This window comes from Azolla caroliniana, unplaced genomic scaffold, assembly GCF_043228905.1.
Source record: "Azolla caroliniana isolate FFs.n. ecotype wild unplaced genomic scaffold, voAzoCaro1.0.p SCAF_3, whole genome shotgun sequence".
NCBI lineage: Eukaryota > Viridiplantae > Streptophyta > Polypodiopsida > Salviniales > Salviniaceae > Azolla > Azolla caroliniana.
The window spans coordinates 21,426,866-21,442,636 of NW_028230438.1; the positions used below are offsets into that span (position 1 = coordinate 21,426,866).

General features: G+C 39.2%; 2 protein-coding genes across 2 annotated transcripts; one reads left to right on the forward strand and one right to left on the reverse strand.

Annotated features, from left to right (window-relative positions):
* The first annotated feature begins 2,085 nt into the window (after positions 1 to 2,085).
* Positions 2,086 to 4,066, forward strand: LOC147866547 (uncharacterized). Its single transcript, XM_087317007.1, has one exon. It carries the CDS (start codon positions 2,294 to 2,296, stop codon positions 3,500 to 3,502), a length of 1,209 nt encoding a protein of 402 aa, XP_087173133.1. The 5' UTR covers positions 2,086 to 2,293; the 3' UTR covers positions 3,503 to 4,066.
* Positions 4,067 to 10,510: 6,444 nt separating this feature from the next.
* Positions 10,511 to 12,238, reverse strand: LOC147866548 (uncharacterized). Its single transcript, XM_087316765.1, has 4 exons — positions 11,377 to 12,238; positions 11,123 to 11,295; positions 10,999 to 11,037; positions 10,511 to 10,840 (listed from the first exon to the last, which is right to left on the reverse strand). The coding sequence occupies exons 1-4, from the start codon at positions 12,236 to 12,238 to the stop codon at positions 10,511 to 10,513; spliced, it is 1,404 nt and encodes a 467-aa protein (XP_087172891.1).
* Between the last annotated feature and the right edge of the window lie 3,533 nt (positions 12,239 to 15,771).

Consider the following 15,771-nt stretch of genomic DNA (forward strand, 5'->3'; position numbering starts at 1 on the left):
AATTATGGTTCTCTTGTAGGAATATTAATTTATTTAATAGTGGTTGCTGGGAACGAAAATCATTTTCTCTTGGGTGTGTTCTTCTAGTCTTAAATGGTTGATGTGGGTAAGGACAGCTCGGATTTATTAGTTCATCTCTTCAAAGTTATAAAAATGCTATAATTCAAACTAAGTACATGCTTCCATAGTTCGTCACTTTGACTCAAAACTATAGAATTGGTTTCAATTCTATATTTCATCATTTGACAACAATACTCATGATTACGAAACAGTTGGTATATTTTTTCACTATAGGTTCTTGGATTTGTAATATGGACATAGAAACATTAGTACTATTTATCGTGGTTCCTTTGTAGATAAATATAATTGACTACTATACTATATATTACTTTGATATGTTTTTTGTGTGTATTTTTCATTCAAATTTGACAGCAGGAAATTACAACGGAAAATGTTGTAGCATGTAGAACACTTACATAGGTGCTAATTTTAACAAGATAGAAATATGGGTCAATTGCTAACAAACACTTATTATTATTATGTTTGTGTCCATGAATATGCTATCTAAATGCATGTAAAATATTTGAGGTGTCATTGTGATCCAAATATGACCACATGTTTCCATATGATGACGTTCAAATGAATTTAATACATTTCCCAATCTTAAAATACAATCTCTCTAAAGTGCCAATCGATGGCGATGATTACGATGATTACGATAGATTCCATATCCACACAAGTTTAATTTAAGGAGATTTTAGATCCCAAAGTTAATGTATAGTGACTAGTGGGCTAGAGAAATTGAGGTATTAGACTATGCGCAATCTCTAATAGGCCGACATTAATCTAAACACCATTTTAGTATATGTTGAATCGTACGCATTATTTCATTACAATCATAAAGATTAGAACAATGCAAACAATAAATACAACCTCTCGCTTAAAATGATTCAAAGGTGGGGTAACATGTGCACTGTGTGTACATAATTAAGATTCGAATGTAAGCATATGTGTATAGTGTTTTTTACCTCAAAATTTGCGCATCACGTAGTGTCTTAGATATGTACGAGAATTCACACTTTTCACAGCTGGATACACACTTTTCGCTATGTCTTAGATGTGTGTAGTGTCTTCTACCATTATAGCATTCCACACATACCGTTAAGAAATAGCATAGACTTTGATATATATCACTTTCCTTGTGATGTCGTCTAGACATAAACAATTGAAGTATTGGTCCAAAAACTACACATTCAAAGTGGGATACCCGTCGGGTACAAAATGGTGGGTCTAAACATAGGTGAAAGAGGACAATCACATTGTTTTCGAATGAGGTCCAATGAATTTGTAGTGAATCTAACTTGGTTTATAAGTACAATCAAGGAAACACTTACGTTTTAATGTTTAACTCCTATTCACTTTTGACTTCATGTTGAGTGGACGTCGTCATGAACAAGTGTGTTAAGCTTACGGTCTAGCAATAATGAAAAAGCAATTAGCAAGAGTTAGTTATTTGTGGCATTATTAACGTGGTTGACATGACCACAAGGCATTGGGATACCAATTTAACTTTTAATTTAGCGACGAATCCGTTGAGGTCAAGTTCTCGAGAATGCAAGTGTTGAGCATCATAGTGATTTTTCAGGCGAGTGATTTGATCAACATAATGGATTTTTATTTGGGGATTTTCTCATTTGTACACTAGAAATGCTGATAGAGGAGCCTAAAGCTTCAAAAGGAGACCATTAGTAGTTGTTGTCATGGACATGGTAGGGAATTTAGAGATTCCAAGATAAGTGCCGAAACGAGACCATTTCGTAGTAATAGAAGTAGCTGTCGGGAATGGAATCGAAAAGTACCAAAATAAATGAATAAATAATGATGATGATAGACATTAAAATCTCTATGTCTTATTTTCTCCCCCACACATCTCTTTAATTTGTGTTTGTGTCCCCTTCGTCCCTACCCCATCTGTCCATCCATCTATCCATACATCACATAATTTATATCTAGTTTATCATTCATCATCATCATCATCATCATCATCATCATCATCAATGAATGAATGAATGAATGAATGATGGATTCCCACTCAACATTGAATGAATAGCCCATGTGGTGGAGAGTCACTAGATGCAATGTATATATGTATGTATGTATCTATGAACACTAAAGTCAATGAATATTGTTCCAATGTAATCTATGTATGCATTGCTACTTCAAAAATATATAAGGGAAGTTGGTGGACTACTAGAAGACCTTCTTTATCCAATAACAATATATTCTTCTTCAAATGAGTTCTCTTCACCAAGCATCTCTATCTCTCCATGACCCATTGATGTTTGTTATTGGTGGTGGAGAAGCATCATTTTATCACAATCTCATGAGATTCTCCTCAGGACTAGAGTACCCAAGTACTAGTAGTAGCAATAGTAGTTACCACCACTATAATTCTTCCTTAGTTCATAATGGTGGTTTCATTAGTGATAAGGCCATGATGGCCTTCGAGGACCACCAAGACGACCTCAGCATATTGCCACTTGCTGCGGTTGTCACTGATCCAACTACTCATACTAAGACCCCGATAGATACCCATGCCATCCTCGCCATAGATGAGAACAACCCAAGAGCTAGTACCCAACATATCCTGCATCAACAACAACATTTCTCGGCCTCGGTTGTGCCGATAATGGGCCGAAGACATCTTCAAGATTGTAGTAGTAGTAGTAGTAGTAGTAGTAATAGAAGTGAGGTACCATTATCAAGTCTCATGCCAGATTCAAGTCCTATGGCAAAGGCGCCTCCTTCGAAGGCAATGCCGACCAATACCACGGGCATGGGACCTCCTCCTAGCCGTTACGAATCGCAGAAGCGTCGGGACTGGAACACGTTCGGGCAATACCTAAAGAACCACCGGCCGCCCCTCGCGTTGACGAGGTGTAGTGGCGCGCACGTGCTCGAGTTCCTACGCTACCTCGACCACTTCGGGAAGACGAAGGTGCACGCGCAATGCTGCCCCTTCTATGGGGTTCCACAGCCCCCCGGCGGGTGCGCGTGCCCCCTCCGGCAGGCCTGGGGGAGCCTGGATGCGCTCATCGGACGACTCCGGGCCGCGTTTGAGGAGAATGGGGGCAGGCCCGAGTCGAACCCGTTTGGTGCGCGCGCTGTCCGGCTCTACCTACGCGAGGTCCGAGACATGCAAGCCAAAGCCCGAGGCATCGCGTACCAGAAGAAGAAGAAGAAGAAGAAGGCGAAGCCGCGCATGAAGCACGGGCCTGGGGATCCTTCGTCCCAATCGCACCCCGTGGCCCCTCCGGCCCCCGTCTCGGCCGGCAATGCCAATCCCCCCCACCCCCACAAGAACCCTAATTTCATTCTTCACTATCCAAACCCTACTAACCTAGCCACGAGCGCCTACGACAACCACATCCTAGCATGCAATGATCCTCCTCCCGACCACGACCACGACGATCCTCTCTTTGCTTGTCTCGCTAGTCATTAGTCTCCTCCGATCCTCTCCTTGCTTCGCTCGCCCAGTCATTAGTCTCCTCCGATCCTCTCTTCGCTTGTCTCGCCCAGTCATTAGTCTCCTCCCTTAATCGACATGCTTTCGCACTAATTATGCCCTAGTCTTTTCACAACTAATTCCTGTTCAAACTAATATATACTTGTTAGTAATTCCAAATTACTTCCTTCCTTTGCCTTCTCCAACATACTCTGTGTGTGTGTGTGTGTATGCCTTAAGACATGATTTGTCGGACATACATACATTGATTCAATCCCTAGTTGAGACATCGGAGTTGTTTCGATCCGTAGTGGAGACATTGGAGCTATTAGGATATAAAGCTCAACAATGTTTCCAAGTAAATTTCATTATCTGAAATCCCCCCCCCCCCCCCTTCCCCTTAAGTACTAGATATAGAGCTGGATGGACTTTGATCATCTTTATTATATGATATCATTCCATGTATGTAACACCTTACAATACATAATTTAGGATGCCCAGACTCCATCCTGCTGCTTCCAAGGACTAGAAACTACAATTATACTTTAAAATCTATTTAATTGTACCAATGGTCTGTTCTTTTGTCCAATATACTTAGCAAAGTCTTGTTGTAGAGCTTACAATATTCGCGATCGTGAATACATATGTATATGTAAAATCTTATGACATGTTTAAGCCTAAATACTCTATGATTTTCGGCAACAATGGCGAGCGATCGATTGTATCATTGTCTATCGCGGGAACCTCCGTGCAGGTAGAAAGTACTTACATTCACCCGCACCTTATAAACATGAAATTTCAACACCTTATAAATCATGTTGATGGTGTGTGCCACCATGAATTTTGCATGTCATCATCTATTTGGCATCCATCTGGTGAGAGGCCTCATTGAATCTTATGGTACTTATCTTGATTGTTGTTAGGGTTTTTGCATTGTGTAATGTTTTCATAATCACCGCGTGTGTCGGATGTATAACTAGACCGTGTGCTACAATTGCTACAGATAATCTTAAATTTGGAGCTTCTGACACATTAAAATTCGTTAAAGTATCGGACATGAGCTAATCACTCTTACCAGGTTTAGGGACACAATCGAATTCGTTAAAAGTATCGACATGTATAATTTGTTATCACTGACATGAACTATTTCTAGGTTATTCACAGCTAAGCTGAATTATGGTATGAACATTTAGATGTACCTTTAATCATGAACATCTCTATGAGGAAATAGATACAATGACATTGATGGTAAATTTTAGTGCTTCATCATCTTAGGGATACTTAGCCTTGTTTGGCCAACACATAATCCGCAGGAAAATTAATTATCCACACAATATGTCACGACATCTCATCATACTCCTGACATACATGGTAAACTAATTAATTGTCAATATGACCAGGTAAGATTTGATAAAAAAATTCTTGAAGTTGCTAGGGATATATAGCATAAATTAGTTGATGTTGACAAATGTGGTCATTACATTTCTTCAAAGCATTCCCATTGATGGTTGCCCCTGAGAATTTCTTAGTTTAATTTAATTTAGGGCAGCTTCCATGTCATGAATGCTAGCTAGCATTAGAATGATTAATGGCTCTGAGGATCTCTTTGAAGTAGACTAGACCATTCAGAATTTGATGTACAAGAAGATGATTGGCATACAAGATGAAAATGATAATACCAAATATATCTATCATACAGATAATGATTGTTAACCCATCTTCTTATACAGATAATGATTGTTACCAAATATTTGTATCGGTACATGGCCGATCATATAACATATACATATAGAAGCACCACAATTGGCTCAATTTGTACCCTAGCCTAATCTAACTCCAACTTAATTGTATAGTTACATTTATTATCATCTTAAAAACCAGTCTTAAAATGTATGACTTACTTTAAGGTCATGGATTCAGTGAGTGAGGCTTGAAAACAATTATATTGTTTACTTCTATAGCAATGGTAATAAAACAACATATAATGTACATTATCCAATAATAATAAAGGTAATGTGTCTAGATATTTATGGTGGCAAGACAAAGCTCACCATGTTGGATGTGAGAATCTAGCTCTCCCAATTAAACATGTTTCAAGTAATGTGACAACATTCAAAAGATTGTCACATAAAAAATTGGGTGTTTGTTTTTGGGCAATTAGGATCTAGATGAAGAATGTACATAATGTGCATCATATACAAGTTGCGTTAGCTAGTTTTCGACAATAATAACAGTTGAAGCAAGACTAATAATCCATTTAATGCTGGTTGTAATGAAATGAAAAACATATTTGCATATGTACGCCTCTATAATCTTCAATGGTTTGATATAAGGCCACGTAATGACAAATCACTTCATCACTTAGAGATAAAAGTGATATAATTTGATCTAGCACACAGTTCAATGTAACATCGCTTTGACTTAAAACTAAAAATAGTTAGTGTCAATTCCATCTTTCATCATTTGACAACATTACTCATGATTATGAGAAAGTTCTTATATAGAAGTCACAAAAAAGATCACTTTATTTTTCATCGACAAATATGTGATATGGATATAAAAACATGTATGTACTATTTACCTTGGTTGATTGCTTAAATATAGCATGCCGAGATGTGTACTACCGATGAACACAAATGTTCTTGATGCACATTTCAATCAAAATTTAGTGGTGAGAACATTTGTGGAGCTCATGAATCACACACTTGTTTGCCATGAGTATGGACGCTTCTTTTTCAAATGGGCAAGAATTCATCAAGTGACAAGGGGTACTAAAGACTTAGGCCCCCTTTTGAAGTTCTATTAATATCATCCTATAGACATGGTCAACGTTTCTCTACTTTTTACTTATTTTTATCTCACACTTTAATCAAAAGGATAAGATATTTAAACATAATAGAATAACTTTACAAACTCTTTATATGCACTAAAGGTAGTTATTCTATAGAATTCTTAATCATTGTAAATAGTTTTGGTGTTGTAAACACGCATGCTACCTTGACCACGTAAATATGACATTACGAGTGGAAATAAGTAGGTACTAGGAAATGCCAACTCTAGTTTGAAGGCCAAGTTTGATTTTATATTAATATATAGCCATACTTTTAAATATGACATTTCATGTTAATAGTAATGGAACATAAAAAATGGGCCTCAATCCCCATGTTCTCATCTCAATGCCCAACACCTGAAGGGATCTCCTTTTTATCATATTGATATCCTAAATTAAAGATCTGAACAACAATGAACTGTTAAGGTCAATGCTTGTGTCAATGATTTGAACTCCACTTAACTATTAAGGGTTTGGATTTCAGTGGTTCACATGGTAAAGAAATTTTTTCCCAATACAATAAGCCAATTGGACGAATAACTTTTTCTTTGGTGAGCCAGATTGTGGAATAGATGCACAATCATATTACATTAGTTAATTCATTTGGCACATACATTTATCTGGATGAGCATATATTGATGAGTCATGACTAGCTAGCTACCTTGCTACCACTCCTATGTGTGCCTGGGTTAGGATGTCTTATGCTATTGCCACAAATGTTTTTGAAGTTGTGGTATTATACATTATGATATAGTGGGTCTTTTTTAGCACTATATAGGATGCATCATATTATGATAATATTTAATTTAACTTTTCATAGATAATCTAGATTATACAGGTCTAATATTATGAAATGCTTGTATCAATGCCAAACCATGCTATATGAGCATGTGTTCAAACCATGCTATGTGAGAAAGTGCTCTAATATTGATAAACTATTAGGAACATATAGCAAATTATTTCGAAATAGCAATCATCATGCCAACTTAACTAATTGTAATCTTTACCATAACTCTTTGACCTCGATTAATACGATGCACAATTTGGAACAATCATGAACGAGATCTTGCACAAATTCATCTACAATGAGATCTTTAGGAATGGAATTAATCATAGTTGAATTTATGGGCACTTTTTAAATGATACATTTGCCATCAACCACAAACTAGCATAACCCAAGAGGACCTACTTTTGATGGTCAAAAGTAAGTTCTCCTAGATGAGGTGCCTCATAGGAACATTGAAATAAAGCATCTACCTTTCCTTGAATTGTCTTCCTAGCTTATACACAAATTTGAAACCAAAATACATAAGAAATTGTGCCCAATGAGCTTGTAATCGACTCAAGACTTGGGCTTTCTAGAAATATGCCAGGTTTTTGTGATCATAGTAGATAATGAGTTGGTTGGGAGAAACTGTCAAGGAATTGGTGTCAATGCTCAAAAGATTCAATAATTTGGAAAAGGTCCTCATCATGAATCTTGTAATTGATTTAGACTCATCGTTCCCCCCTACCATCCATGCGCTATTTTAGAGTTTACTTGAATCTATATTTTTTGAAATTTCGTCAACCACTCAAGGATTATTCTTCACATACTAGCTATGGACCTACTCAAATGAGCAAAACTGTTGGTAGTGCTACCAGAGGACACTCACTTGCTCGTACTACTCCTCAACACTTGAAATGAGATAGAGACCACTTTACCACGAAACACATATCACTTATTATTCCCCTTTACTTTAGCTTCTAATGAAAGGTAGAGCTATCCTACATCAAGCCATAGTCTTGTTGGTCGATGTTGTCGACTTTATGGAATTCACCTACCTAATGTTGTTATCCGCTCTAGTGATCGAAGACTAACACTGCATGATGTGTACCATCATAATTGAGGAGTTACTAGACATTTCCCTGTAGAACCATAAAGGATCACCCTTCCTTGAGACAATCTACCTCCTTTCAACTTCATATGGTTGACAAGTGCTTCGTTATGTGCATGGGAGATGGCTTGTCACACCTAGATCCTACTCATACCTCAACCCATCTTATTGTTGCAACTAGTGTTAATTTCCTCTTGTTTCACCCACTCATGCAACCCATCATGCATATGTCCTTCGAGGAAGAGTGTGTTCCACGTTGGTCACCTCCTATGCAATGCCATATCTTGTGGATGACCTTGACAACAATGTCATGATGACAAGTCAGCACCAGATTTCTTCTAGGGATCTCCTAGCGAGAGATCTAGTTACTCTTGGAGAGTTAGGGTGTGCGGAAGTGTTGTCACATGTCAGTGAGAAAGAGAAGGAATAAAAAACAACAAGAAGAAAATGAAATGTATATAGGAGGGGATAACAACTTATGCATATTTAAAGCGAAAGCTATATTGATCAATTGAAAATTATCAATGGAGCAGAATGGGCCAAGTGGGTTTTAAATACAAGTCCTCAAGGGAGTACCAAATGTATATTGTTGGTGGATTCTAGTCATAGACATCCACTCAAGAACGATTCTATTATAAGAATATATAATCTTCTTTAATCCCATTTACACATTCAAGACAACTAACTAGATGTCACCATCTAGTTTTTCATGTAAGTGGATAGTTCACATGAATTACAATAAAGTGTACTCACAAACATTTTCACACATCATGCTTTCCTCCATGAGCACGTGTTCACATAAGTTGAGCTTGATTCTCAACAAACTCTTACTCATGCTCCCTCACCAACCCCCTCATCCTCTTTTACAACCCCTCCCTCTATATCCACCTCCTCATTGCCCATGCACCACTCCCACACACTTTGGTCATACCCAAACCAACTCACTCCCTCATTATGAGGACCCTATGCTAACCACATCCATTCATTGTCCCTTGAGTGCCAACTCCTTACCTCACCCATGCACAACCACACCCATATCATCTCCTAGTCACATCACTTGATATCTTGCTCACTGTGAACATTGGGACCCTCGCCCTTCCACACACACCATTGCATCAACCCATACTCACTACATAAAAGTTCATTGACAAGACTGCATTGTCCTAGAATCCCTCTTAAAATAAAAATCTCAATAATTCACTCCTCGCACACATCATTCTCCACCACCATTCACATTGATGAGCACATCATAAATTGTGCCACTCAAGAATTTAGTATACGTTGGCCATTTGTACAATCGCTTACTCAAGCATTTCAAGTTGATGGACACCCTTTACATAAATATGCAAAAAAATAGAGAAAGGTGAGTGGGTCACCTCCTCCTACTCACACCTTGTTCATTACTATGTTGTATTGCATGCATGGTCGGGTGATTTGTTTGAACTACCACCTCCACCTTCTCCTACTCACACCCCTCCACTATTTCTACCCAAAAGTCAATGCTAACCAACAAGTCGACGTTATAATATACCCCTAATTGTATGAAGACAATCTCAAAGCAGGATCTAACATTATTCGTTTGCAGGAGTGAGGATGGGCACACACCATCACCAACCCCCTCCTCAAACCTCTAGGTGCTCAACCACCTTGGCACATTTCATTTTTTGCAAGCATGACCCAATGCCATCTGTTTCACTACTATCCTTCCACTCACTCACGTGTTCTTTATACCCTCTTCGTCACCATTTTGTTTTGTCTAATTCTACAATGCATAACATTGATGCACCACACCTCTGTTTTTTTGGTTGGCCTTCCCAAAACCTTGCCACCCATTTATTATTATTATTATTATTATTTTACATAAACTGCACCATAGTTTCCATTACCAATGCAATAAGCAAATACAAACCTATAATGGTACATTTTAGTGATGGGTAAGATATCCCCCCTTATGTCAAAATTGAAACGAACCTCCACCTATGGAGGGAACAACCATCGCGGGGGTACATATTGTCATTCCATTTTGTCATTTCTCTCCACAAAAACTAGCAATTCCTTCCATTTGCCTTTAAAGGATTGTTGTTTTAGAAAAATCATATCTTCATTACCCGTGAAGGAGTCATATTGACCTTTTAGAGTTGAGATAAGCATCAACCAGATTTCCTTCACACAATGAACAAGATTTTGCTTTATTTGTTGAAACACATTTTGGCATCGACCTATCCAAATATTCCATAGAACCACCGACAATATCGTAGCCCATACTGTGGCATCCACATTCAACCGATTTGGGCTTGATTATGGTATGTCCTTAACTTGCCTTCTCCTAGTTTGAAGGGTAAACAATATCTTTTCCCTTTCATAATTATGTTTATCCACATTTACGTCCATCCAAAAGACATTTCCCCATGTAATCACATTAGGTCCACATGCAACATCAATGAGACGCAACATAAGTTTCCAAACATAGCATGCAACCATATAGTTCCATAAGGCATGTTGCACTGATTCCAAGTGAAGCCCACAAAAAGAGCAAGTTTTGGTTCCCTCTTCCCTATGCATCCATTCAAAGACTGGAAGTGTATAGTGTACACACAACCATCTAAATGTAATGATTTTGCGAGGAATCTATAAAGTCCACAACCATTTCCAAAATGCCAATACAGAATGCATAGGCAAACTATTATTTAACCATACCTTAGCTGCAACCGGCATAACTAGAGTCCTCCTTCGTTGGAATTCCCTACCTAATTTTACCGAATAGTGAAAGAAAGAAACCATCTTACCATTAGCATCTCTCCACCACCATTCCGCTGGATCCCACTCTAACTCCAATAAGGGTTTATTATCACAAACCCAAATATCCCATAATGGGTTTATTTTTTCAGGATGGGGATCAATAATACATACCTTCCCTAGTTTTGCAACCATCCTAATAGGTTTCCACTCCACTAAATTGAGAAGGTCATCTTCCATAGAGACCCGTTGCAATTTTCCATATGAAACTATTATAAATGCCCGGAAGGATTCATTAGACGTATAAGCTCTTACTCCAATCAAGATATTAAAAGAAGAGAATGCCCCTTACCATACATGGTTTGAATTAAATGAAGAGGGTAAAATCCTATTACAAGCGTAACTTATCTCTTGGAACATTAAAGTACCACCTCTTATTGATTTTAAAACTTGTTCCTTAACATCCCTAGAGGATTGGTTAAAGTTTAACCAAGTACCAACATTACCCGCAAATGCCTCATCAACTACTGACCAATTTAATCTTGTCCTTCTTCCTAACATATTACCATAACCATCCTTTAAAATCAAGGGGTTCCAACAAATTGGTTGCCTTTTCCACTCGTTCTCCCATATAGGATGTTTATGCACAAGATTAGGCAACAAACATTTCCAAGCTCTTAATAAAGACTTAAAAAATTTATATGAAGCAAAAATAGAAGTCAAAGGCATATCCTCGTGCACAAACCACCACCTCACATTTCGCTTCCAATGTCCACCTCTACATGGAACCAATTCCTTCATACGTTCATGAAGTAACAATTTCCATGGTTCATTCCCTGGCATCATACTTCTCACAACAAATTTCCCAAGTAATGCTCTACATTGAAACATTGGTTCTATCAACCCTAATCCTCCCTCATGAGGAGAAGATATTATTACCTTCCACGCAACTTTAGATTGTGTATTTGCATCAGATGCACCCCATAAGAAATTGTGGACAAGACTTTGTATCTGAGAGAGAATAGATCTTGAAAACAACCAAGATGAGAGGATATACCACATCGAAGACAGAAGCACTTGATTAGCAATTACAATTCTTCCAGCCAACGATAGATGTCTCGAAGACCAGAACAACAATTTCCTCTTCAATGACATCAACAAAGGGGCAATAAGTTGATCATGAGTAATATCAACACCAATTTGACAACCAAGATATCGTATTGACCTCCCATGTTGAAGCCATTGAAAATCCGTATGGGGCAACCAATGTGAAACTCCATTATTCTTCATTCTTATTCCAATGGATTTATTCCAATTTATTATAGCACCTGATAGCTCGCAAAATTCTTGCACCACACATTGAACATTACGCAAATTTTATTCCTCCCCATCCACATATAAAGATGTATCATCAACAAATTCAGTATCTAGCACTTGTTTGTTATCGACTCCCCATTGCAACCCTTTAATCCTTAAGGCATGATTATTAAAATACACATGCAAAGCCTCAACTATTAATAAGTATATGCAAGGGGCCAATGGGCAACCTTGCCTAACCGACCTTGAAATAGAGAAGGGAGCATCAACTTCTCCAGCCACATATACGGAACTAGATGCATTCTTAAACAAGGCTCTTACCGCAACTGCCCAAGCCATTGGAAATCCTAGGTATAACATAACTTCCTCGAGGAAAGACCAATCAACTCTATCGTATGCCTTTTCAAAATCCAACAATAGCACCACTAGGTCAACATCCTTCTCTTTTGCCAAAGCTGTAAGCTCCCAGAACATGAAAATATTATAAAAAATAGAACACTCTTGCATAAAACCCATTTGTGATTTATGAATAATATCATTTAATAAAGGTTGCATCCGTAAAGCAAGGACTTTAGTGTAGATCTTGTAGATAGTATTTAAAATAGTTATCGGCCGCCACTTCTTAATGTCAACTACTACCCCCCCCCCCCCCCCCCCCCTCCAATTTAGGAATAAAAAAAATTAACCCTGCATTCCATTGATAAGGCATATCACCCAAAGTAAAAACCTCTTGTAACGCTTCTAATACATTGATTCCAATGTGATCCCAATAGCAAAGAAAAAATTCAAGAGGAAAACCATCAATGCCAGGACATCAATTCATTAGCCATAGAAAGATTAACTTTTTTCTTCATAACACACCATAATGTAGATCTTAAGGCCAATTGCTCATGCGTAAATGACTGCCTAGTTAGCAAGGACTTATAAAAGTCGGAGGCAATTCTCCTCATTTCAACATCATCTGATGTTAATGATCCATTCTCCCTCTCTAATTGCCTAATTACATTCTTAGTACGACCAATTTTATTTACACAAAAAAAATCAGCATTAACCTTATCTGCTAGATGAGACCATTTCGTTGAGGATGCACGAAATTTGTGTTGAGCTATAACATCCTCAAATTGTTGCATCTCAACATGTGTTTGATGCAATTGAGCTCCAACCCACAAAGCCTGTGGGTTCTTCTCCTGAAGTTTTTGATGAGCAACAATTGTCCTCCTAGAAGCTAACAACTTTTGTTTGGCCTCTTGTAATTGCAACAATGCTTTATCCTTAAAAAATTCAGTAATTAAATACAAAGCTTTTTGCACCTTAGCAACTTTAGATAGTTGAACCCCCATCTCACAATTCCATATACCCAATACTTGACTTTTAAAAATATCATTCGAAAAGAAGGATACAGGAATTTTAGTAGAGAACCTTCTATTTTTTGTAATCTTAACCAACTTCAAAAGTACCAGAGCATGGTCAGAAAATAAAGAACCCCCAATAACCCAACATCTCCTCCAATATCACTAAAATAATCATCTACATATATCCTGTCTAACCGAGATAGATTAACTCCTAATTGACGCCTATCCGATCTAGAATACTGTAATGAGTCACTAGGTCTATGAAATGAAGGGAGGTGCCAAGCATCTTGTATCCTCAACATGAAACATAATCTCTCCCATGACGCCAATTCACCACCTGTAAGAACAACATTAGAACCACCCACTCTATCCCCTACAACCTCAATCATATTAAAATCACCGCCCATGCACCAATGATCAACATGTGGCAATAGTTGGACAATTTGTGTCCAAAAACCCTTACGAGCACCCCTATCATTTGGTGCATAAATGTTCAAGAAACCCCAAACAACATCATTAATTTTAAGGAGTAGATAATGGGCTCTTCCTTCTACCACTTGTTGGGAATGAAGAACAAATTATATCCATTTATCACTCAGAATCATACATACACGACACCGATTGTCCATGTGCCGGAATCCAATAATATCTCCAATCACCACGAAGCATATTACCATAAGATTGTATTTTACTCGTGTTGCCGATTAGGAACACGGTCTGCGGTCAGTCCTTCGACCTAGACCTCCAAGTGGGTGTGGAACAACGAACATGTGTCTAAGCGTAATGCGTAGGGGAAGGTTCCCTGTAACCTATCAGCGTATAAGGGAGACGGCTACAACCGAATCCCTATCAAGGGTTACACTTACGTACTTAAACGCTTAGGTATTCAAGACACACAGTGAATTAGCCGTAGCTATACACAGGAAATCAGAGAAGATAGAATTCTATTATGAGACGTTTCTTTACATTCCCAAAATTACACGCTCCCTCTATCAGAGGTTTTCTGCCCTTTATATATGCAGGGTCTATTTAGCCGTTCACGCTTCCTGCGTGAACCGTTACATGCGTTCTGATCTTATATTATTTCTTATTTCTACGCTTTTGTCCGTCGGTTACTATTCCGACAAACAACACCTGGCACGCCTGTGGGACAGTGCCCTGGCACATCGGACCCATCCCGTTAATCCTCTTCCAAAATGGCCCGGATGTTTGGCTCTGCTGCGGTGTCCGCGGTCGGAGGTGATGTAGGGCCCGTAGGTGCATCTTGGTGTGGCTCCTTTGTTTGGTTGGGGTGGTTTCTCCCGGAGTCGCAGTCGCCGTGTGTGGGCGGTCCGAGTACGGTGGGCTCTTCTTGAGCTACTGGGATGGGCTCCGTCGTTGTCGTGCTTGCAGTTGGCTGTGGCTCTGCCTCCATTGTTACGTCCTCCGTGGTGTCAGCCGTTTTTGTACGTTCCGGGGAGTGGGGCGGAGATTCCACCTGGCTTGCACCGTTCTCCGTGTGGTCTGATGATAGCGTGGGCTCGTGCGGATGAACCTCTTTTTGTGCAGTGGTTTCGCTGTCTGGTCCTGTGGGGAACTCCGCTCGTCGGTCCCCGCTATTCTCCGTCGTTCTCATTTCTGGTGATAGGGCCTGAGGTTCCTCTTCTTCGGCCGTGCCCGGAATTGGCGTCGTGCTGGATTCCTCGTTTGTGCGCATGTTGTTGGCTTGTGTGATCTGGTGAAATAGCTCCTCCTGGCTTTCACCAAAATCATCTAAGAGCTGCGTGAGTTCTTCGGAGTGTTGGTCCGCTAGCGCACGATAGTCTTGCGCTAGGTCCTCTCGTATGGCCGCAATGCTCTCCTCATTTAGTTTATAGAAACCTCGACCGTCTTTTCGCCGGTTCTCCCAGTCCGCACGATACGCGTGCAATTCCGCTGCTTGGGTTGCCCACGCCATCCATCCTTTGTCCAACGCCGTTTTCAATTGGGTTGTGTGCGTCCTCCATCGACTTCTGAAGATTTGCAATTTCTTGCTGCCTAACCGCTGCCGCTTCTTCGTACGTGGTCTTCAGGCCCGCCCACAACTTGCATGTTGTTCTTCTAATTTCCCCATTTCATTGTTTAGGCGGATTTCGAGCTGATGCCTTCTGTCTTGTTCGACCACCAACTGCTTGT